This window comes from Lithobates pipiens, unplaced genomic scaffold (genome assembly GCF_037356315.1).
Source record: "Lithobates pipiens isolate NorthernLeopardFrog02 unplaced genomic scaffold, aLitPip1_a1.2 Scaffold_19, whole genome shotgun sequence".
NCBI lineage: Eukaryota > Metazoa > Chordata > Amphibia > Anura > Ranidae > Lithobates > Lithobates pipiens.
In genome coordinates this window covers 332,267,831-332,292,191 of record NW_027507764.1, presented here as the reverse complement: position 1 = coordinate 332,292,191, position 24,361 = coordinate 332,267,831, and the positions used below count along the sequence as shown (strand labels likewise).

At 46.7% G+C, this 24,361-nt stretch overlaps 1 protein-coding gene across 1 annotated transcript in view; it reads left to right on the top strand.

The window, feature by feature from the left end:
• PIGN (phosphatidylinositol glycan anchor biosynthesis class N) overlaps positions 1 to 24,361 on the top strand; it is a 618,025-nt gene that overhangs the window by 149,903 nt on the left and 443,761 nt on the right. The window contains exon 11 of the mRNA XM_077492054.1: positions 23,625 to 23,717. Within this exon, the coding sequence (XP_077348180.1) occupies positions 23,625 to 23,717 (93 nt within the window). The remainder of the gene's footprint in view (positions 1 to 23,624; positions 23,718 to 24,361) is intronic.

Sequence of the window (24,361 nt, the reverse complement as noted above, 5' to 3'; positions counted from 1 at the left end):
CCACCTGGTATGGACCTAAAGGGGAACCCCAACGCCAAAAAAAAATCGGCGTGGGGGTCCCCCCCAAGTCCACAACAGACCCTTGTCCGAGCACGCTACCCGGCCGGCCAGGAAAGGAGGGGCGAGCGAGTGCCCCCCCTCCTGAGCCGTACCAGGCTGCGTGCTCTCAACATGGGGGGTGCCTTGGGGAAGGGGGGGCCACGCGGCCCCCCCACCCCAAAGCACCTTGTCCCCATGTTGATGAGGACAAGGGCCTCTTCCCGACAACCCTGGCCGTTGGTTGTCGGGGTCTGCGGGCGAGGGGCTTATCGGAATCCGGGAGCCCCCTTTAATAAGGGGGCCCCCGGATACCGGCCCCCCACCCTATGTGAATGAGTATGGGGTACAATGTACCCCTACCCATTCACCTGTAAAATAAAGTACAAAAAAAACACAACACACAAGATAAAATAGTTTATTGCACAGCTCCGGGGGTCTTCTCGCCGGACTCCTCCGCTATCTTCTTGTAGCTCTTTTACTAGCGGAGGAGTCCGGCTTTCTTCCTCGCCGCCACCCTCTTCTTCCGACTTCGGGGGTCTTGTCCCCCCTCTTCGGTTCTTCAGCTCTTTTACAGGCGGTGGCCCGGTCTTCTGTCGCCGCCGCCTTCCGTTCTTCTTCTCCTGGAGATGTTGACTCGACCTTCTCTCCGGCCGCAATGCCAGGGACGCGCTGCGACTTATATAGGGTCAAGGGGCGGTGTCACATGGGTTGGTGTCACATGGTGACCCCGCCCCCTTACGATGTCACAGTCCCGGAGGATGCTGGGACTGTCGCCATGTGACATCAACCCATGTGACCAACCCATGTGACATCAACCCATGTGACACCGCCCCTTGTCCCTATATAAGTTGCAGCGCAGCGCATCCCTGGCATTGCGGCCGGAGAGAACGTCGAGTCAACATCTCCAGGAGAAGAAGAACGGAAGGCGGCGGCGGTGGCGACAGAAGACCGGGCCACCACCTGTAAAAGAGCTATAAGAAGGCGCGGTGGCCCGGCAGAAGAACCGAAGAGGGGGACAAGACCCCCGAAGTCAGAAGAAGAGGGCGGCGGCGAGGAAGAAAGCCGGACTCCTCCGCTAGTAAAAGAGCTACAAGAAGATAGCGGAGGAGTCCGGCGAGAAGACCCCCGAAGACGGAAGACCCCCGGAGCTGTGCAATAAATTATTTTATCTTGTGTGTTGTGTTTTTTTGTACTTTATTTTACAGGTGAATGGGTAGGGGTACATTGTACCCCATACTCATTCACATAGGGTGGGGGGCCGGTATCCGGGGGCCCCCTTATTGAAGGGGGCTCCCGGATTCCGATAAGCCCCCCGCCCGCAGACCCCGACAACCAGCGGCCAGGGTTGTCGGGAAGAGGCCCTTGTCCTCATCAACATGGGGACAAGGTGCTTTGGGGTGGGGGGGCTGCGCGGCCCCCCCCTTCCCCAAGGCACCCCCCATGTTGAGGGCACGCGGCCTGGTACGGCTCAGGAGGGGGGGGGGGGGGCGCTTTTTTTTTTTTCGGCGTTGGGGTTCCCCTTTAAGTCCATACCAGGTGGCAGGGCCAGCGTCGTCTCCTTCGCGGGCCCCGCCTACCTGGAGACCCGCTCGAAATGAGCGGACTTTTCTCCGGGCGGGAAAAGTCCGTTCATTTCAAAAGTACGGCGGACTGGCATACACACGGCCGGATTGTCCGCCGAAATGCGAGTCCGACGGGAAGATTGGAGTGCAAAACTACTTTCTAAGTCCGCCGTACTTTCGGGTCAAAAAAGTATGCCGGAGGCTACACACGGGGGGATTGTTTGGCGGACTTGAGTTTGCTGGACTTTTCCACCCGCTTGTTTGATCGTGTGTACGCGGCATTAGTGACACTTCTTGGGCGCCAGTAAAAAAATACACTTATCAATGTATAAATGACACTGGCAAGGAAGGGGTTTAACACTAGGGGCGATCAAAGGGTTAACTCTGTTCCCTCAGTGTGTGTTCTAACTGTGTGGGGGGTTACTAGTAACAGCCGATCTCAGTGTTGTCCCCTATCAGAACGGGGATCTGCTATTTTAGATCCCTGGTCTGCATCGCTGTGGAGTGATCGCGGGTGGTTGGCAGACATTCGAGTCTACCGGACCTGCACGCCGCTCCCCCCGAAGTGCAGCTGGCATGCGTGCAACGACGTATAGGTACATCTTTTAGCGCAGCCGGGCCACCCTGCCGTGGTATATATGCAGTGTGCGGTCCAGAAGCGGTTAGACAACTGACCACCCCCCTCGTTTTGGGATTTTTTTCTTTACCTTTTTTGCCTTTTTTTGTTAGGGACTTCCTTCCCCGCTGCAGCCTTCTGGGACCTGTGCATGTCCCATAATACGATGGGACTATTCAGAAAGCGACATGCGATTCATACATGCGCAGAAGGAAACCAGCTGTGAAGCCTGAAGGCTTCACTTCTGGTTTCCCTTACTTTAAAATGACGGCTCTTGCACCTGAAGCCAGTAGATGGATTGGCTTGGGGTGCCGACATCGTGGGCTCCCTAGACAGGTGTCCTTATATTAAAAGTCAGCAGCTACAGTATTCACATCAGTGAATGTTCACATCAGTACCTTAAACACTTGCCGACTACCCACCGCAGATGTACTGAGGGAAAGTGGCTCGGCTATGCAAATCACCGTACCGATACTGCGATTCATGCACTAGCTTTCGCGGGCATGCGTGAATCTTCTAATAGCCAGTGGGGGGAGCCAATCAGTGGGTCCGGCGGAACTGTATGTCTACCGGCTGCCCTCGATTGTTCCCCACAGAGACATAACAGGGATCTGCCACAGTAAACAAGGCCATAGAAAACAGAGGACACATTTAACCCCTCGAACGCCCCTGATGTTAACCCCTTCCCTACCAGTGTCATTAGTACAATGTCAGTGCATATTTTTCACACTGATAACTGCAATAATGTCACTGGTTCCCAAAAAAAGTGTAAAAATGTCAGTTTGGTGTCTGATCTGGCTGCCGAAATGTCGCAGTGCTAAAAATCACTAATCACCATTACTAGTAAAAAAAAAAAAAAAAAATCAATAAATAAAAATGCCATAAATCTATCTCCTATTTTGTAGACACTATACCTTTTGAGCAAACCAATCAATACACGCTTATTGGGATTTTTTAACAAAAATACGTAGAAGAATACATATTGGCCTAAACTGATGAATCCATTTGTTTTTCTATATATTTTTTTGGATATGTATTATAGCAGAAAGTAAAAAAAATAAATAATAATAAAAAAAAAAAAAAAATATATATATATATATATATATATATATATATATATATATATATATATATATAATTTTTTTTTTTTTCAAAATTGCCAGTCTTTTTTTGTTTATAGCACAAAAAAAAAATGCAGGGGTGATCAAATACCACCTAAAGAAAACTATATTTGTGGGGAAAAAAAGACGTCAATTTTGTTTGGGTACAACATCACACGACCACAATTGTCAGTTAAAGTAACGCAATGCTGTATCGCAAAAAATGGCTTGGTTATTAAGGCTATAAATCCTGGGCCTGAAGTGGTTAAATGAAAACTATAGAGTATAGCCAGCAATTGCACATTTTGAGTTACTGCTGTAAAGTTTATTTGAAATTAGTTTTTGATTTTTACTTTCTTGCTATTTCATATTTTTTGGTGATGGTTTTTTGAGATACAGATCTGGACGTTTTCACTATAATCATCGCCCTTGAGATACAAACAATTACACTTTCAGACACACATAGATTGTATTGTATTGTGCTATTAAGAGTGAGTGATGTACAGTCTCTGAGCTACATTATCAAGCAGAATGTACTGCAGTTTTCTGCAAAACGCAGCTATAACCCTATACATAAACCGTATGTATTTAAAAATACTAAAAAGAAGCATTTTTCAAAAAAACTTATATATTTATTTAAACATTGCTAAAATGCTGATAAATGAATTTATTTACAGGAATGCAAAATAAACCAAGGATAACCATGTTTTAAAATGCTTCTGAACTTGTGATTTCCACTACAAACTGACAACAGGCACCAAGCAAAAAAACACCAAAAAACACATTAGTATACATAGAAGTAAACCCTATGTATATATAAAAAAAATTGCCGTAGAAATGTGACAAACATTTGCATAGCCACAATGAAAAATTGCCATGTTTTGTGCAGTATAATTATTTCCTTTGACCGCAAGGCCATCTAGTGGCAATAATGTTATATTTTCCCTGATTAAGGTATTTCAGGATAAAATATCTCATTGTAGACTCTAGGTGGCGCTTCGGATATTAGGAAATAATTATTATAATTACACAAAATGCATTGATTTTTTGTTGTAGCTGTGTGAATAATTGTCAAATTCCTACACCAATTTCTTATATGTAGACAACAACACATTCCCATTCAGATGAGATACAATGTTTTGGTGATTTAGACTTTGTTCACAACTGTACATATTAAGTTCCTGAAGTTGCTCTTGATATATTTTATCCCCCAGACCTTTCACCATTTTTGTTACAGGTCTGGACTCGTTCTATCTTATCAGTATGTTTTTGTAAGTGAGGTCTCCAGAATTAGACACAGTATTCTAAATGAGGTCTCACTAAAGATCTGTATAAGGGAATCAGAGACATAAACAATATTGGCGCACTAAGGCTCAGGATAGATTGGGTTATGCATAAAACATAATGATATCATCACGCGTCATAAAATCAGTTCAAGGAAAGGCGTATAAAAGTCCTTGACGTCAGAAGATTGCTGTGCTTAGTGGCTGCCAGCTTAAAAAGAGCTAGGAAAGACACTCACAAAATAAATGTGCATATAGTGCTCTGTATATTAAGTATTCTTCTACTCTATTCAGGGATTGGTGTAGCTTCAGGACTGCTGCCGATAGCTGCAGCGGCGCTGGTAGCTCTGAGCGTTCAGACCTAAGAAAGGAGCATGCATGCTCTAAATGTGCACCACACCCGCTCACTTTGGACCTGGTATTGACGTCGTCCTCCTCTTTGAATTATACCAGAACAACCTGAAAGTGCTGGGAGCCACCAGCGCTGCTGCAACTGTCTGCAACATTCCTGCATCGACACCAATCCCTGAGTGGAGCCGAAGAATACTTAGATGGCGCTGCGTTTTTCTCCATAGGGGAATCGGAACCTCCTTCCTCCTGCTGGTGATCCCTCTAGTGATGCATCCTAGTATTCTATTTGCTTTTTCCACTGCCTTGTTACACTGTTTGCTCATTTTGCAATCATCTGAAATATGTACCCACAAATCTTTTTCCTCTGTAGTGATGGCTAACACTGTACCCCCAATGTTGTACTCTCTCAAGGGATTCTATTTCCCTAGGTGCATTATTTTGCATTTAGAAATACTGAACTGCTTTGACCAATCTTCCTGCAATGCCAAATCTTGTTCCATGTTAGAAACACCTCCAGGGATATCAACCCTATTACAACACTTTTCGTATTATCACTAAAAAGACTTACCTTACCCAACAAAACTTTAGTTATATCACTTACATATAGATTTAATAAGAGAGGACCTAGTACAGAGCCTTGTGATACACCACTAGTGACTGGTCTCTGTTCCAAATGAACCCCATTTACAGCCACATGGTATCTATCCTTTAGCCAACTGCATATCCACTGAACCACCCATGGGTTAAAGAGGAGTTTCCATTAAAAAAAAAAAATTAAGTCAGTAGCTACAAAAACTGCAGCTGCTGACTTTTAATAATTGGACATTTACCTGTCCCAGGGTCCAGCGATGCGGGGGGATCGAAGTCCCGCTTGTCCCCCCCTCCACTCGGTGGAAGTGGATTGGTCGCGCAGTCATCTGGGACCTGTTACGTGTCCCAGATGGCTGACAGGAGGGAGGGGACAGAGCTGAGCCCTTCCTGCACCAAGGGGAAGTGACGTTAGGAGCCCAGGCACTGAAGGATGCAGACTACGAGTGACCCCCTAGCAACAGGCATTTAGAGGTGAATTAAAAGTGCTAGCTTGTACAACTTTTTTTATTAGATCATTATGTGGAACTGTATCAAATGCCTTGCTGAAATCATGGCACCAGCCTGGTCCTAAGCATTGGTAATAAAAATTCAATAAGATTAGTCTGACATTATCTGCCCCATGACCCAAAGACATGCTGCTTTGCAAGTTGTGTATTTTTAAGTGATCAATGATCCTTCTTTTCTTTACTACAACTGATGCTAAACTCACCGGCCTGTAATTGCCAGCTTCTACTTTGCTGCTCTTCTTGTGGATAGGTAAAATATTAGCTGTCCGCCAGTCACAGGGAACTTCTCCTGTTAGAAGAGATTGATTAACCACTTGCCGACCTGCTCATGCCAATATACATTGGCAAAGTGGCACGGGTGCGCAAACTCCTATGGGTATGGCGGCCCTTTAAGAGCTGCCAGAGGGTGCACCCACTGCATGGCGGGGGACCTGATGCATGATCGCCCCTGCCACATGCGATTGCATGCACGAGCGCCAGCACGGGGATTTGTGTGTGTAAACACAAATCCCTGTGCTGTCAGGGGAGAGGAGACATGTTGTTTGTCCCTAGTAAATCGGAAAAACGATATGTCTCCTCTCTTACGCAGTCCTATCCCCATACAGTTAGAACACATCGAGGGAACTCACATTTAACCCCTTGATCGCTCCCCTAATGTTAACCCCTTCCCTACCAGTGACATTTACACAGTAATCAGTGCATTTTTATAGCACTGATCGCTATATAAATGTCAATGTTACAAATGTCAAAAGTGTCCAATCTGTCTGCCACAATGTTGCAATACTAGTAAAAATAATAAAAATGCCATAAATCTTTCCCATATTTTGCAGACGCTATAACTTTTGCTCAAACCAATCAATATGCGCTTATTACGATTTTTTATTTTTTTTTTACCAAGAATATGTAGAATATATATTGGCCTAAACTGATGAAGAAATTTGTATTTAAAAAAAAATTAGGGATATTTATTAGAGCAAAAAGTAAAAGATATATTTATTTTTTTTTCAAAATTGTCGCTGTTTTTTTGTTTATAGAGCAAAAAAATAAAAGCCGCAGATGTGATCAAATACTACCAAAAGAAAGCTCTACAGTGGGGCAAAAAAGTATTTATTCAGCCACCAATTGTGCAAGTTCTCCCACGTAAGATGAGAGAGGCCTGTAATTGTCATCATAGGTATATCTCAACTATGAGAGACAAAATGTGGAAACAAATCCAGACAATCACTGTCTGATTTTTGAAAGAATTTATTTGTGGTGTAAATAAGTATTTGGTCACCTACAAACAAGCAAGATTTCTGGCTGGCACAGACCTGCATCTTCTTCTTTAAGAGGCTCCTCTGTCCTCCACTCATTACCGGTATTAATGGCACCTGTTTGAACTTGTTATCAGTATAAAAGACACCTGTCCACAACCTCAAACAGTCACACTCCAAACTCCACTATGGTGAAGACTAAAGAGCTGTCGAAGGACACCAGAAACAAAATTGTAGACCTGCATCAGGCTGGGAAGACTGAATTTGCAATAGGCAAGCAGCTTGGTGTGAAGAAATCAACTGTGGGAACAATAAATAGAAAATGGAAACATATAAGACCACTGATAATCTCCCTCAATCTGGGGCTGCACGCAAGATCTCACCTCGTGGGGACAAAATAATCCCAAGAACGGTGAGAAAAAATCCCAGAACCACACGGGTGGACCTAGTGAATGATCTGCAGAGAGCTGGGGCCAACGGCTACCAACAAAGGCTACCATCAGTAACACACTACGCCTCCAGGGACTCAGATCCTGCAGTGCCAGACGTGTACCCCTGCTTAAGCCAGTACATGTCCGGGCCCGTCTAAGGTTTGCTAGAGAGCATTTGGATGATCCAGAAGAGGATTGGGAGAATGTCATATGGTCAGATTAAACTCATCGTGTTTGGAGGAGAGAGAATGCTGGGAGGGGATTGGTCGCGCAGTCATCTGGGACCTGTTACGTGTCCCAGATGACTGACAGGAGGGAGGGGACAGAGCTGAGCCCTTCCTGCACCGAGGGGAAGTGACGTTAGGACACAAATTTCCTTTGGGTACATGATCGCATAATTACCAGTTAAAGTAACACAGTGCCAAATTGTAAAAAGTGCTCTGGTCAGGAAGGGGTTAAAATCTTCCGGGGATGAAGTGGTTAAAAAGATCTTTTATGAGTCCAAAAACTATACCTCAAAGTTCTCCTAGAACTCTGGGATGAATACCATTGGGGCCCATTGCTTTATTAAGCTTTAACCAGGCCAGTTCCTTTGCTACCTCTGTCTCCAGAAATCTTAGAAATGAACCGTCATTACTAGAACCAATATGACTCCCCAACTTGTTTTTGTTAGTGCAATTTATTTCTGAGGCCGCGTACACACGCGGGGACTGTTCGCTGAAACTTTGTTCGTCAAACAGTTGCCGCAACAGTCCGCTCAAAATTTGCATGAGCGGACTTGCCCACACACGAGCGGACTGTTTCAGCGAACTGTTTGCCAAACAGTTCGCTCAACTTTTGAAATGAACGGACTCACCCACGTAAGGCGGAGGCAAGTCCGCCCATTTCGAGCGCGTGTACAGGTAGGCGGGGCCCGCGAAGGAGACGTCGCGGGCACCGCCGCCTGGAATGGACTTAAAGGGGAACCCCAACGCCGAAAAAAATCGGCGTGGGGGTTCCCCCAAAGTCCACAACAGACCCTTGTCCGAGCACGCTACCCGGCCGGCCAGGAAAGGGGGGGCGAGCGAGCGCGCCCCCCCTCCTGAGCCGTACCAGGCCGCGTGCCCTCAACATGGGGGGTGCCTTGGGGAAGGGGGGGCCGCGCGGCCCCCCCACCCCAAAGCACCTTGTCCCCATGTTGATGAGGACAAGGGCCTCTTCCCGACAACCCTGGCCGTTGGTTGTCGGGGTCTGCGGGCGGGGGGCTTATCGGAATCCGGGAGCCCCCTTTAAGAAGGGGGCCCCCGGATACCGGCCCCCCACCCTATGTGAATGAGTATGGGGTACAATGTACCCCTACCCATTCACCTGTAAAATAAAAGTACCCAAAAAAAAAACACAACACACGAGAAAAAATATTTTATTGCACAACTCCGGGGGTCTTCCGTCTTCGGGGGTCTTCTCGCCGGACTCCTCCGCTATCTTCGTGTAGCTCTTTTGCTAGCGGAGGAGTCCGGCTTTCTTCCTCCCCGCCGCCAGCCTCTTCTCCCGACTTCGGGGGTCTTGTCCCCCTCTTCGGTTCTTCTGCCGGGCCACCGCGCCTTCTTGTAGCTCTTTTGCAGGCGGTGGCCCGGTCTTCTGTCGCCGCCGCCTTCCGTTCTTCTGCCGGGCCACCGCGCCTTCTTATAGCTCTTTTGCAGGCGGTGGCCCGGTCTTCTGTCGCCGCCGTCCGTTCTTCTTCTTCTTCTTGTTCTTCTTCTTCTCCAGGAGATGTTGACACGACGCTCTCTCCGGCCGGAATGCCAGAGCCGCCCTGCGCTGCCACTTATATAGTGCCAATGGGGCGGTGTCACATGGTATATGTCACATGGGTTGGTCACATGGGTTGATGTCACATGGGGACTATGACATCGTAAGGGGGCGGGGTCACCATGTGACATCAACCCATGTGACCAACCCATGTGACATATACCATGTGACACCGCCCCATTGGCACTATATAAGTGGCAGCGCAGGGCGGCTCTGGCATTCCGGCCGGAGAGAGTGTCGTGTCAACATCTCCTGGAGAAGAAGAAGAACAAGAAGAAGAAGAAGAACGGAAGGCGGCGACGGCGACAGCGGCGACAGAAGACCGGGCCACCGCCTGCAAAAGAGCTATAAGAAGGCGCGGTGGCCCGGCAGAAGAACGGAAGGCGGCGGCGACAGAAGACCGGGCCACCGCCTGCAAAAGAGCTACAAGAAGGCGCGGTGGCCCGGCAGAAGAACCGAAGAGGGGGACAAGACCCCCGAAGTCGGGAGAAGAGGCCGGCGGCGGGGAGGAAGAAAGCCGGACTCCTCCGCTAGCAAAAGAGCTACACGAAGATAGCGGAGGAGTCCGGCGAGAAGACCCCCGAAGACGGAAGACCCCCGGAGCTGTGCAATAAAATATTTTTTCTCGTGTGTTGTGTTTTTTTTTGGGGTACTTTTATTTTACAGGTGAATGGGTAGGGGTACATTGTACCCCATACTCATTCACATAGGGTGGGGGGCCGGTATCCGGGGGCCCCCTTCTTAAAGGGGGCTCCCGGATTCCGATAAGCCCCCCGCCCGCAGACCCCGACAACCAACGGTCAGGGTTGTCGGGAAGAGGCCCTTGTCCTCATCAACATGGGGACAAGGTGCTTTGGGGTGGGGGGGCCGCGCGGCCCCCCCTTCCCCAAGGCACCCCCCATGTTGAGGGCACGCGGCCTGGTACGGCTCAGGAGGGGGGGCGCGCTCGCTCGCCCCCCCTTTCCTGGCCGGCCGGGTAGCGTGCTCGGACAAGGGTCTGTTGTGGACTTTGGGGGAACCCCCACGCCGATTTTTTTCGGCGTTGGGGTTCCCCTTTAAGTCCATTCCAGGCGGCGGAGCCCGCGACGTCTCCGTCGCGGGCCCCGCCTACCTTCACACGCGCTCGAAATGAGCAGACTTTCCTCCGAGCGGGAACAGTTTGCTCATTTCGAAAGTAGCCTACACACGGGCGGACTGTTCGCTCAAACAAAGTTTCAGCGGACAGTTTTTCGGAATTTCCGAAAGACTTTGTCCGTCAAACTGTCCGCTGAAACTGTCCGCTGAAAGCCCACACATGGGCGGACTGTCCGCTGAAACACTGTTCAGCGGACAAAGTTGGGCGAACAGTCCGCCCGTGTGTACGCGGCCTGAGAAGACTGAACAGAAGTAATTGTTTAAATGGTTTACTACATTCAGGTCTCCCTCAACATAAATGTTCTTCCCAATTTTAATTTTAGGGATGATTTTTTTTTTTTCCTTCTATCTCTAATGTACCTAAAAAAAAAAAAAATGTTTCCTTTCTTAATGTGAATTAGCAGTTTCCTGCTTGTTTTGCCTTTGGCAGAACTGATGATGTGTTTGGCCTTCTTGTGTATATTTTTACACTCTTCTCTGTCAGCTACAACTCCTGTTTACTTGAATCTTCAATGTGCTGATTTTTTCCCTAATCGTCTTTCAGGACAGCCACTATGAGAGATAGACTCCTCCTCTTCCTCTGGAAACACTGCGCCAGCCCATAAATTCTTTCTTCCCCTGCCGGACCTCAGTTATTAGTGTTTCCTCCGGCGGGGAGACACTGTGCAAGGAACCAGGCCGATCAGTCGGGGAGGCTGTGGCCATTTTGTCGTTAAAGAACCCGGTTGAAAGAAGCAGGGGCTTCGTTTGAAGAAAGCTGGGTTCAAACCGTTCGAAACCAACGTCCGCGTGTCGGGCGGGTCGAACGGTTTACTTACCTCACCAGGTACTGCCACCCCTTCCGAGTCGAGCGCGGCTTCAGGTCGTGGGGGACTCCTATCGCGTCTACAGGGACGCAGCTGGCAAGCCGTTCGGAAGATTTCCCTGTACAAGGGTACAGTCCGCCCCTTTTTTTCTTTGAACCGAGCGGGCCGAACGACAGGCGACGTCATATCCGGCGGAAACGAAGGCTTGACCTCGAATACGATTGACTTCCAGTTCCAGGTCGTGGAGCTGATAGGAGGGCCGGGCACAAGCTGGAGATGAGTTCGGAACGCGCACAGGCAGCGTGGAACTCTGTAGTAAGCAGCCACCTGCAGTCATGTCGGAAGCTGAGGCTCAAATGACAGACTCTATCTCCAGCATTCCTAAGGTAAGAGCACCCTGGGGAGGGGTACTCTCTATCTAGGATCCCCCCACCCCAATGTATGGTTCTATCATGGGGGGGGGGCAGACCCCCTGGGTGGCCAGGGGGGAGGGGAGGCTCAGATCCCTTCTTTTAAAAAAAGGGTCTAGTGCACTCCCAGGGTTGTATCCCGAGCTTTTGATTGACCTTGTCTTTTTCTGTTTTTTCTTTTTTCCTTTTTTTTTAGAAAGCTACGGAAAAAACTAGGTCTACGCATAGCTCTAAAAAGAAGTGTGCCTCCTGTAGGGACATTTTAGGGGAATCTTGGACCAAAGTGTTGTGCAAAGGCTGTATTGACTCCCTCGTTAGGTAAAGGGAATCTGAACAGGAGTCAGGACTAGCAGCTTCAGTCAAAGAGCTCTCGTCCACCTTCTCTTCTTTTAGGTCCCTTTTTGAAAAATTTCAGCTTCCCACGGGTCCATCTCCCCAGGATACAACCCCACCTCTAGCACAGAGTTCTGCTCCGGTCCAACCTGCTAGTACAGGGGGGACAGAGGTTGCAGGCCCTTCAGGGACAGGTAGGGAACTTCCAGACAGTTCCTCTTCCGATTCCCAGGAGGGTTCAGAGGGGGAGGACCAGGACGGGGGGTCCAGGAAAGCCTCCAGATATAAATTATCCCTTGATGAGGTAGAGGACCTCTTAAAGGCAATTTATGCAACCCTCGGTATCCAGACGGATAAAAAGCACCTAACCCTGCATGACCAAATGTATTCAGGTTTGGGGGAGCCAAAAAGAAGGGTGTTTCCAGTGCACGAAGTTTTAATGGAAACAGTTAAAAAGGAGTGGCAGGATCCGGAAAGAAAACCCTTTTTATCTAGATCCCTCAAAAGAAGGTTCCCATTTTCAGAGGACCCGGCATGCCTTTGGAATAAAAATCCCAAATTGGATGCCGCTTTCTCCCAGGTCTCCAGACACACAGATTTGGCGTTTGAAGACATGGGGGCCTTGGCAGATGTCATGGACAAAAGGATTGACTCTCTGCTTAAAAAAACGTGGGACTCGGCTATCGGCAATCTAAAGCCTGAAATGGCAGTTACAGTTGTGGCTCGCAACTTAGAGCACTGGCTCTCACAGATCCAACAACATATTGAGGCAGGCACAGATAAGGAAAACATTCTGTCATCCTTCCCTACTATGCTGCGAGGGATCACTTACATAGCAGATGCCTCTGCTGAGTCCGTCCGCATGTCGGGCAGAACGGCAGCTCTAGCCAATTCGGCCAGAAGGGCCCTCTGGTTAAAAACATGGCCAGGGGATAATGCCTCCAAGATAAAGCTATGTGGGATACCCCTGACGGGGGACCTTCTTTTTGGCCCAGGGCTAGAGACTGTTCTAGACCGGACAGCGGACAGGAAAAAATCCTTTCCTCTTAAACGGAAAACCCCCGTACAAACTAAAAAGGGGTTTCGTCCGCAAGGGCGTAGGGGAACCTCTAAACCAGAGGGGAAAAAGAAAACCTGGCCCCAAAAAGGCAGGGGCAGAGGAGGGGCGATTTTTCGCCCTCCTGTCCAGCCCCGTAAAACCCAGTGACATTCCAGCTACAGTGGGAGGAAGACTGGGGGCCTTTCTACCACAGTGGGAGACAATATCCCCCAATCAATTTATTTTAGGGGTAATAAGAAGGGGGTACCTCTTAGAATTCTTAAGACCACCCCCTCAAAGGCTCCTTGTCACGCATCTACCCAGGTGCATGGTAAAGGCCGAGGCCTGGCTAGAAGCTCTGAGGGAATTGGAGAATCAGGATGTTATTCTCAGGGTCCCAAAAGCAGAAGAGGGAAGGGGGTTTTATTCTCACATCTTTGTAGTGAAAAAACCCTCAGGGAAGTTCAGGTTGATAATGAACTTAAAGCCCCTGAATGCTTCAGTGACATACAAAAGATTCCGCATGGAATCGATCTTTTCAGTAAAGGCTCTTCTGCCCCGCAACTGTTTCATGGTATCTCTGGACCTAAGGGACGCGTATTTACACATCCCTATAGCGGAAGCCTCGCAGAGTTTTCTACGCCTAGCCATAGATTTAGGGGGAGAAACAGTACATTTTCAGTTTCAGGCCCTGCCATTCGGGCTATCCTCTGCACCCCGCATTTTTACCAAGGTCCTGGCAGAAGCCATGGCCTTTCTTCGGCTCCAGGGGATATGTATAATAGCCTACCTGGACGACCTGCTTTTATTTGCAGCATCCCCAACACAGTTGGTCAAGGATCTCGATCTAACCAAAGGGGTCCTTACAGACCTGGGGTGGCTTCTGAACTTGGAAAAGTCCAGCCTGATCCCCTCACAACAGATCTCCTATCTAGGTTTCCTGTTGGACTCAACACTGTTGAGAGTTTTTCTACCAAGAGAGAAGGTACAAAAGCTGGACAGAGCGGTGGCCTCTCTTCAGAGCAACCAGCTGGTTTCCATAAGGGTTCTGATGTCAGTATTGGGTCACCTTACATCTACCCTCCCAGCAGTGCAGTGGGCAGGGCTAAATTTTCGTCCCCTACAGACCTTCATCCTAGGGGTGTGGGACCACAGTCAGGAGGCTCTAGACACCCTAGTACATATTCCTCACCAGGTAAAGAGATCCCTCTGGTGGTGGAGGAAAATGACGAATCTGTCGCAGGGGCGTCTGTGGCTCATCCCGGTTTCTCGGGTAGTGACCACAGATGCAAGTGGAAAAGGTTGGGGGGCACATTTGGGTTCCCTTCTAGCCCAGGGCACTTGGGAGGACGGCGAGTTGACTCGATCGTCCAACTGGAAAGAATTAAGGGCAGTGGGACTAGCCCTCAGATTCTTCAAAAAAGAGCTCCGGGGTCACCACATTCAGGTGCGGTCGGACAACTCTTCCGTAGTGGCCTATTTAAACAAGCAGGGTGGCACGAGAAGCGGAACCCTGTTGTCTTTAGCGACAGAGATCCTGTCCTGGGCCGAAACCTACACCCTTTCGCTCTCAGCAGTTTTCCTGAGGGGAGAGAAAAAAACGTGGTAGCAGACTTTCTCAGCCGAAAGAGGCTGAGGGAGGGCGATTGGGTTCTCAACCAGGAGGTCTTCAATCTCATAATAAAGAGATGGGGGTCTCCAGAGGTGGACCTGTTCGTGTCCAAAAACAATGCAAAAACCCCCTGTTTTTTCTCCCTAAAAAGGGGAGAGGGAGCCTTAGGGGTGGACGCCTTGAACCAGAATTGGCACTTCAGAACTAGCTATGCCTTCCCACCTCCAGCGTTGTTGCCAGCAGTTCTGAGAAAGTTTCAAATGGAAAGCACATCTCTGATTCTGGTGGCTCCACATTGGCCCAAGAGAGCATGGTTCTCAATGCTAAAGCAGTTGGCGGTAGAACCTCCCCTTCTCTTGCCCCCTCGGGACGATCTCCTCTCTCAGGGGCCAGTCCTCTGCCCACAAGTACGCCAGTGGAAGTTAGCGGCCTGGCTACTGAGGAAGGTTTATTAAAATCTAAAGGATTTTCAGAGAGACTAGTTTCTACCCTCCTGGACAGTAGGAAGAAGGAAACTCGCCAGATCTATGAAAAGGTCTGGTTGCGTTTCAACAAGTGGTGCGCAGAGAGCTCTTTCCCAGTACGGAGCTCCTCCGCAGTTTTGGAATTTTTACAATGTGGGGCAGATAAGGGCTTATCCATTAGTACCCTTAGGGGTCAAGTATCATCCCTCAGTGTTTATTTGGAAGATCATTTGGCTGCCAACCCATGGGTAGTCAGGTTCTTTAGGGCCCTGTCCAGACAGAGACCGGTCCAGGGTCTGTCCTTTCCCAGATGGGATTTATCTTTAGTTTTACAGAGCTTAACTGGACCCCCCTTTGAGCCTTTAAAGGAGTGTTTTCTGAGAGAGCTTACTCTGAAGACAGTGTTTCTGGTAGCAGTAACAACTGCCAGGAGGGTCAGTGGGATGGAGGCCTTATCAGTCAGGGCTCCCTTTTGCGTTATTTTTCCGGATCGGATAGTTTTAAAGACCGATCCAGCCTTTTTGCCGAAAGTGGCATCCGGCTTTCATAGAAGCCAGGAAATTGTTTTGCCCTCCTTTTGTCCCAATCCCTCCGGTGAGAAGGAACTAAAATTTCATTATTTGGATGTTAGGAGATGTATCCTACACTATCTGGAACTGACCAAGACATTCAGAAGGTCAGATTCCTTATTTGTTTTGTTTTCCGGGGCCAGAAAAGGTTGTAAAGCATCCCGGCGCACTATTGCTAAATGGCTCAGAGTAGCCATCGAGCAGGCTTATTCAGTTGCAGGGAAAGAAATCCCAGTGGGTATTAAAGCACACTCCACTAGAGCTATGGCAGCCTCCCAGGCAGAAAGAGCGGGAGCAACGCCAGAGCAGATTTGCAGAGCAGCAACATGGTCCAGCTATTCCACTTTCGTAAAACACTACAGAGTGGATCTGGTGTCGGCAGGTGAGCAGACCTTTAGGCGAAAGGTTTTGCAAGCTGTAGTCCCACCCTAACTGGTAAGTGCTCGCTTATCCTCTCATAGTGGCTGTCCTGAAAGACGATTAGGGAAAATTAGAGTTACGCTTACCGGTAACGTCTTTTCCAGTAGTCTTTCAGGACAGCCCTAGTTCCCACCCGAAAATTGGGGGGAGTCTTACAAAAGACCAGAGCGCAGCAAGATAATGGTATTTGATAAATATGTTATTAATGTGTTCTTGTGTCTCCCCAGCTGGCCGGAGGTAATCTCGATATAAACTGAGGTCCGGCAGGGGAAGTAAGAATTTATGGGCTGGCGCAGTGTTTCCAGAGGAAGAGGAGGAGTCTATCTCTCATAGTGGCTGTCCTGAAAGACTACTGGAAAAGACGTTACCGGTAAGCGTAACTCTAATTTTTTCCCTTTGCCATCCTACCTAACTGAACCATGTTGTTTCTTTCTTCCGTTTACTCTTACTAACTTGCCTGACATACAGTATAATCTAGTTTTCTCCAGGATGGTAGACTTTAACAATACCCACTGATTATTTTCTCCTGTCATTTTACTCCAACCTCTCAATTTATTTATTTTTTCTAGAAATTTCTCATTTCAGCAAAATTTTTCCTTTTGAAATCTAAAAATTTTGTTTTTGTATTTGATTTTTCCATTCTTGTTTTACTATCAAACCAAAGACATTGGTGATCACTAGAACTCAAATTTTCTCCCTCCTCAACATAAGACATCAGTAAAATGTTTACTGTCATGTGAATGAGGCTTCATAAAAAAATGCATATACAAGTGTTTTTAATTACAGATCTAAACACAGCTGCATTGTTTTAACTGGTTCCTGACTGGCTCACGCCCATATATGGCGGCAGAATGGCTATGCTGTGTGAATCACCATACTTGTACGATGGCCGGTGACACGCCCACGCGCCCCCGCCCTGCCCGTGATGATCGGACTAGTTACAGAACCGATCAATCTTCAGGTCCAGGTCAATGATTTCTGGCCTCGACTTGCTGATCGGTTCTGATGAATGAACTGCTTCCCCTGCCTGTAAGTGTAAACACAGGCAGGGGAAGTGATGTCGTCTCCCCTTGTGGAATTATTTTTGGTTCTGGAGAGATGACATCTAACTGTGAGTTGCACCAACACTACACTAACACCAGTACACATAGGCACACTTGTCACCCCCCCAGTTAACCCCTTAACTCCCTGTCACAGTTAGTATGTGGGTTATAGGCCACCTTCAGATGATGGACACTGGCACGCCCTAAGACAAGAAGTGAACTCCCTATAAAACCCCTCCCACTACTGGGAGTACCTCCGTTTTTTGCCAATGTCTAAGGTGTTGGTCACGAGTAAAGATGTGCTGTGCTGAGCTCTACTGGAGCAATCCTTGCTGGGGCTAGCCATGCTGACAGGATCCATTCAAAGTGTCTTTTTGGGCCAAGTTGAATGGTACCCAGGCCTTGTATCCGAAGAAACAAGTTTTGCCTGCAAATGCTTCTCTTTTTCGGGAGCTGGTCTTTGGGATCCAGTACTTTTTGGTAGTGAGGCCATAAAGTTTTACTGACAGGGTGCTGTTGCAGGTCCAGGATTGTTGGTTTCCTCTAAGGTCACCGTCAAGGGTAAAGATTGGGTCTGTTGGTTTACCACAGAAAACCCTGCGGTGGGAAGGTAAGTGGAGTTTTCTAAGAAGTTTTGTAGAATTTTCTTATGAATGTCTCCTTTAAGAAAAATAATGTTGTCATGCCTATGTGTCACCAATGGGGGGCTGTATTGAGCACTCACCGCCTCATTCTGGAAACAGCGCTGTATCAGGAGCCGAATACTTCCTCCTTTCCTCCGACCAAAGCAGCAGATCCTCTGGTAAGCAAAAGGGGGAATTTGTTGCCTCCCTATGCTGGGATTCCCCCCCTCTTGGGGGGAAAAGCACCCGGATCCATTTTTTGGAAAATGCCATGCTCGCTCTAGGTCTGAGGGTAACTAGTCTGCCGCTCGTGTGGGAAAACCCATCTTTTTGAAAATGGGGGTGGAGCCTTAGGCAACGCAGGGCCCGGGCCAGTGGCGTCAGCATTCTCTGACGCCAGGTGCACATGGAAGCAAGCTTTTAAAAGCACACTGTGTGCTGCTGTTGGCTGTGGAGGGACACAGGCATTTTTCCTTTTGACACATTGTTACTGCTTCAGGCTGGGCATTAATAGCAGCAATATTTTGCTGGACTATAGTCTAGCAGTGTATGCATTCCTTCTGGTAGTGCCTCTGCTTTGTGCATCAGGCTATGAGTGGAAAGGGGACAAGAAACTCCTCAAAGAGTTCTAAGGGATCGATTGTTTTACAACAACCTAAATCCATGTCCAAGAAAATGTCATCCTCCTCTGAGAGTGATGCGGCCAGTCAGAGTGAGCCGTCAGGGGAGACTGATGTTGCAACAGCGCTAGACACTTAAGCCCCTATATATATCACACAGGAGGTTTTTTCTTCTACCATTTCTAGTTTAAAACAGAAGATTTATGCTATGATCACTTTCCGTAGTGAATCCAAGCATAGCAGATCCACATCCAGTGCTCAGAACCCTCATCCTGAGGTGCAAGGGCCGGGGGATCAGGAAGTTCTTCCCAAAGATCAGGAAGATGCTGATATCTCCTCTTCTGAGGATCCTACTATAGAGGGTGTAGTCTCACAAGACAGTTCGCTCAACATTTTTGCTGCCTGCAGCGCAGTCCATTGATGAACCCACCTCTGATTTGGGATCACTAAAGCCTCCCCCATCTAGGGATCCTTTTTCTATTCCTTCATGGCTAAAAAAGCTTATGTATTCTGAATGGGAACACCTGGATAAGCATTTTTTTCCTCCCAAAAAGTTTTCTACATTTTATCCAATGGAGGAGGAATTCTATAAGAAATGGGGGATTCCAGCAATTGATGCTGCAATCTCCTCGGTAAATAAAAAATAAAAATCTCACTTGTCTGGTAAACAATGCACAAATGTTAAAGGATCCAACAGATAAAGTTGGCATTTCTTTTTAAGAACAACATTTCTCTGGCAAGTTCAGTAGTGCAGCCGGTTCTTGCAGCAATTGGAGTGTCTCAGTCCATAAAGGACCAATTTATAGAGATACTTAAGATCATTCCTGATGAGCAGGCCCAGGAATGGGCTGGCATATCAGATGCACTCGGTTTTATGGTAGATGCTATGAAGGATTCTATTATTCAAGCCTCACAGATTATGCTAGGATTAGTACATACACATAGAGAGCTAGGTTACAAACTAGAGTTCAGAGAATTCCCGTCTCCTCGTTTTCTAAGATCAAACGTTCCCAGAGATCCAGAGAAAAGGAAGTCTCTCTTTCTAGCTCTGGATCATCTCTTATCCCAGAAGGGGATATCAGAAGTTCCCACAGAGGAACAGGGTTCAGGGTTTTATTCAAACCATTTCACGGTTCCAAAACCGAACGGGGAGGTAAAACACATTCTAGATCTCAAAGATCTGAACTGGCACCTAAATATCCGGTCCTTTCGCATGGAGTCAAATCCGATTGGTTGTCTCTATTTTGCAAGGAGGGGAATTTTTGGCATCGATCGATATCAAGGATGCATATCTCCACGTGCCGATATTTCCCGTTCATCAGAAATTTCTACGCTTCACGGTATGAAAATCATCATTTTCAGTTTGTGGCTCTGCCATTCGGTCTAGCCACCACACCACGTGTGTTCGCAAAGATCCTGGCACCTCCTTTAGCCAGCTTAAGGGCTCAGGGTACAACTGTCCTAGCCTATCTAGACAATCTGCTTTTAGTAGATCGATCAGTTTCCGGTCTAAACCAAAGTTTAATCTCCGCTGTAAGCTACCTGGAATTCCTAGGTTGGATTCTCAACCTAGAAAAATCCTCCTTAAAACCATCAAGGAGATTACAGTACTTGGGGCTGATCATAGATACCGTTCAAAAGAAGGTATTCTTACCCCAGGCAAGAGTCAGTTCCATAAAGGAACTGATTCAACTTTTCAAAACAAAGAGAAATCCTTCCATTGGGCTGTGCATAAAAATTATTAGGAAAGATGGTAGCCTCTTTCGAGGCTGCTACAAAACACCATTCTTCCGGCCTGGAACAAGAAGGTCCATGTTTTGGACTTTGCAATGCACTTACCCCCCGAGGTGCATCAGAGCCTCAATTGGTGGTTGATATCCAGCAACCTACAAAAGGGGAAATCCTTACTACCAGTATCCTGGAAAGTGGTAACAACGGATGCCTTCTAGGCTGGGGAGCAGTCCTGGAAGAAGCATCTGTCCCAGGGGAAGTGGTCTAAGTCAGAAAGGACCTTGTCCCTCAACATTATAGAAATTCAGGCAGTACATCTGACCCTAGAGTCCTGGACACTCAGACTACGGAATTGTCCTGTCAGGTTTCAATCCGACAATGCCACGGCTGTGGCCTACATCAATCACCAAGGGGGCACGAGAAGTCGAGCAGCCCAAAGAGAGGTGAATCATGTTCTAGCTTGGGCAGAAAGCAACATACCTTGCCTATCAGCAATTTTCATTCCAGGGATAGAAATTTGGCAGCCGGACTACTTGAGTCGCCAACAATCTGTCGATATGTCAAAGATAGGGTATTCTGGACGTGGATCTGTTCGCGTCCCGATTCAACAACAGAGTTGACAACTTTGTGTCATGGAGTCTGGAAGGCACATGTCTCCTAGTGTGGATCCAGGGGTTGGTACCCCAGGAAGTATGTCATAGGTAGGATCCTTGAATTCCTGCAAATGGGATTGGAAATTAAGCTGGCCTTGAGTACTATCAAGAGCCAGGTCTCGGCCTTATCAGTATTCTTTCAGTGGCCTCTTACTTCTCATTCTCTGGTACGTAGTTTTAGTCAGGGGGTAACATGGATTAATCCCCCCCGTCAGGGCACCCCTAAATCCTTGGGATTTGAATTTAGTCTTGTCGGCTTTCCAGAAATAGCCTTTTGAGCCTATGCAGGAAATTTCCTTGGTTCTTTTGACGAGAAAAATCTTTTTGGTTGCCATATCCTCTGCCAGAAGGGCATCGGAATTGGCGATTCTGTTTTGTAAAGAGCCATATTTGATCATGCATAAGGATAAGGTGGTATTGCGGCCTCCTCCTGAATTCCTACCGAAGGTGGTGACAGGTTTTCATTTGAACCAGGATATTATTCTGCCTTCTTTTTTCCCAGAGCCTCGAGCCAGGGAAAAGAAGGCACTACATTCCCTTGATGTAGTGAGAGCGGTCAAGGTTTATTTGAAGGAAACCGCTCAGATTCGCAAAACAGATGTTTTGTTTGTACTGCCAGAAGGTCCTAAAAGAGGACAGTCAGCATCAAAATCTACTATTACCAAATGGATGTGTCAAGTGATTGTTCAAGCTTATGGTCCTGCTTTTCATGTTAAAGCCCACTCCACCAAGGTTGTTCTTGCCTCTTGGGCGGTGCATCATCAGGCCTCTATGGCTCAGATCTACAAGGCCGCAACTTGGTCTTCAGTCCATACATTTACCAGATTCTATCAGATCATTGTAAAAGGTCATGAGGATATTGCCTTTGGGCGTAGTGTACTGCAGGCTGCAGTACAAGTCTTCTAGCCTCTTAATGCCCTACCTTTTTTGTTGTGTCTCCCACCCTTCAGTTACCATTGCTATGGGACACCCCACATAGTAACTGCTATGGCTCTGTGTCCCCTGATGTATGAAAGGAAAACAGGATTTTTAAAACAGCTTACCTGTAAAATCCTTTTCTTTGAAGTACATCAGAGGACACAGGTCCCTCCCTTCTTTTTGTAAGTGACAGTGATCGATTGAATACAACCTTAATATGGGAGGGGTGAACCTCAAATACCAGTTGATGATGCCATACTTAATTGCCCGAAAGGCTAGACGCTGGTACAAAAAAGTATCTGTATAGTTACTCCAATTGGCTCTCCTGAACGCTTGTGCTATACAAGGCATCAGGACGACCTGGATCCTTCCATAAGTTCCAGGAAGAGATCATTACATCCCTTCTTTTTCCAGACGGTGCTGTGGTCCAACATCCCAACACAAATGCAGTGAGCTGGCTGCATGAGAGGTATTTTCTGTATGTCCTCCCTGGTACCCCTATCCAATGATCACCCCAAAGAAGAAGATGTGTCTGTAGAAAACGAAGATATAGGAGTGACACCTTCTATTATTGTCTCTCCTGTCCTAACCAACCTGGTTTTTGCATCAGTGAATGTTTCGAATGCTACCACACACTAGAAGAGTATTAGTGTAGGGTACAGCACTGCACAGTCATAGGACACACTTTAACAGGGTCTCCAAAGATGCCAAAAGTAAAAAAAAAATAATAAAGAACAAATGTTGGCTAGCAGGTTCTCAAATTTTCCGCCAACAAAACGTTGTTGTCGGAATTTCCGATCGTGTGTTCACATGTCCGTCGCACAAAAGTTCAAGTGTGCTCGGAATCAAGCAGAAGGAGCTGCACTGGCTATTGAACTTCCTTTTTCTCAGCTCGTTGTACGTCTTGTACGTCACCATGTTCCCACATTCGTAATTGTTGGCCAACATTTGTGTGATTGTGTGTATGCAAGACAAGTTGAAGCCAACAACCTTTGAACAAAAATCCACGGTTTTGTTGTCAAAGTCCGATCCTGTGTACGGGCCATTAGGCTTCCTAAGGGGCATTCACAAGAAGAGCTGTCACTATCGCTTCCTAGGTAGCACTAAATCACTTGAATATCACTATTGCTTAAAGGGATTATACAACACAAGAATGACGCTTAGCAGTAAGTATGTGTCACAGTCCATTAGACAGACATTTGCATTAAAAATTATAGAAAATCCGGACTTTACAGAGGATGTGCAGATGTCTCCTCACTCATCATTCTTAGCACGACACCTGCCCATCTATGTCCGATTATATACATAAAATGACAGCTGCTTGACAACGTGACCATATCATACTTGAACATCTGAAGCTCCTCTTTAGAATAAAATATAGTATAGAATAAAATCTGGCTCGTGTACATTGATTCATGGGAGTTGCTCCCCTTTACACTACCTTAATATAAAAGATCAAGTAGATTCAGTTGTTTTTAGAAAAACATAAAACTTTTTCTTCTTATGCCGTAGAGAAAGTTTTGAAAAAAAGCTAATTTGTGAATGTACTATAACTGGCTGTTGATGTGCTTCTCGGTAAAAACCTGATTCATGCATTTCATGTTGTACATCTCATCTCTCTTCCCCGCTTTGCTTTACTGGAAAATCGTGCTGGTTGTTTTACTGTCTAAGTAGTGTGATTAATGAAGTGAACTTGGCTCACATTGTTCTCTTGTGTTTTTTCTCCTAGGGTATTTTGCCTGTGGAGTATCTTAACAGCAGCAGTCATTTTAAAGCGGAGAGTATGCTTACGAATGCGCTTCAGATTCTGGAGCAGTTCAAGGTAAGCACTTACTATTCTTTTTATTTGGTTAGGCTGCTAATGAGTCTGATATTGTTACTCTGAGAACAAAACTGACAAAGAAAATAAAAAGTTTATATTACCTTTCATTTATACCGATTAGATATTACTTTTTGTGGTTATAGATGATCATTTATGCATTGTATTGTTATATTGTTATATAAGTTTGATAAATAGATAAGAAGAATACTACAGTCTACAAAATGGATAGCAAGGTTCCAGAGCTAAGAGCTCCATCACCTGGAGACAAAGCAAAGCTTGTCATTTTATTAACCACTTGAAGACCAGGCCTATTGTGGTACTTTTTGTTTACAAGTAAAAATCTGAATTTTGTTTGCTAGAAAATTACTATATATATATATATATATATATATATATATATATATTAATATTTTAGCAGAGGCATTAGGGAATAAAGTGGTGGTCGTTGCAATTTTTTATGTCACGCATTATTTGCGCAACAGACTTTTCAAGTGTAATTTTTTGGAAAAAGTATACTTGAATTAATTATTGATGAATTTTAATGCAAAACAACAATATATAACCAAATTGTTGGGTAAAATATAAAAGATGTTGTTATGTCTCGTAAATGGATAACTAACATGTCACGCTTTAAAATTGCATAC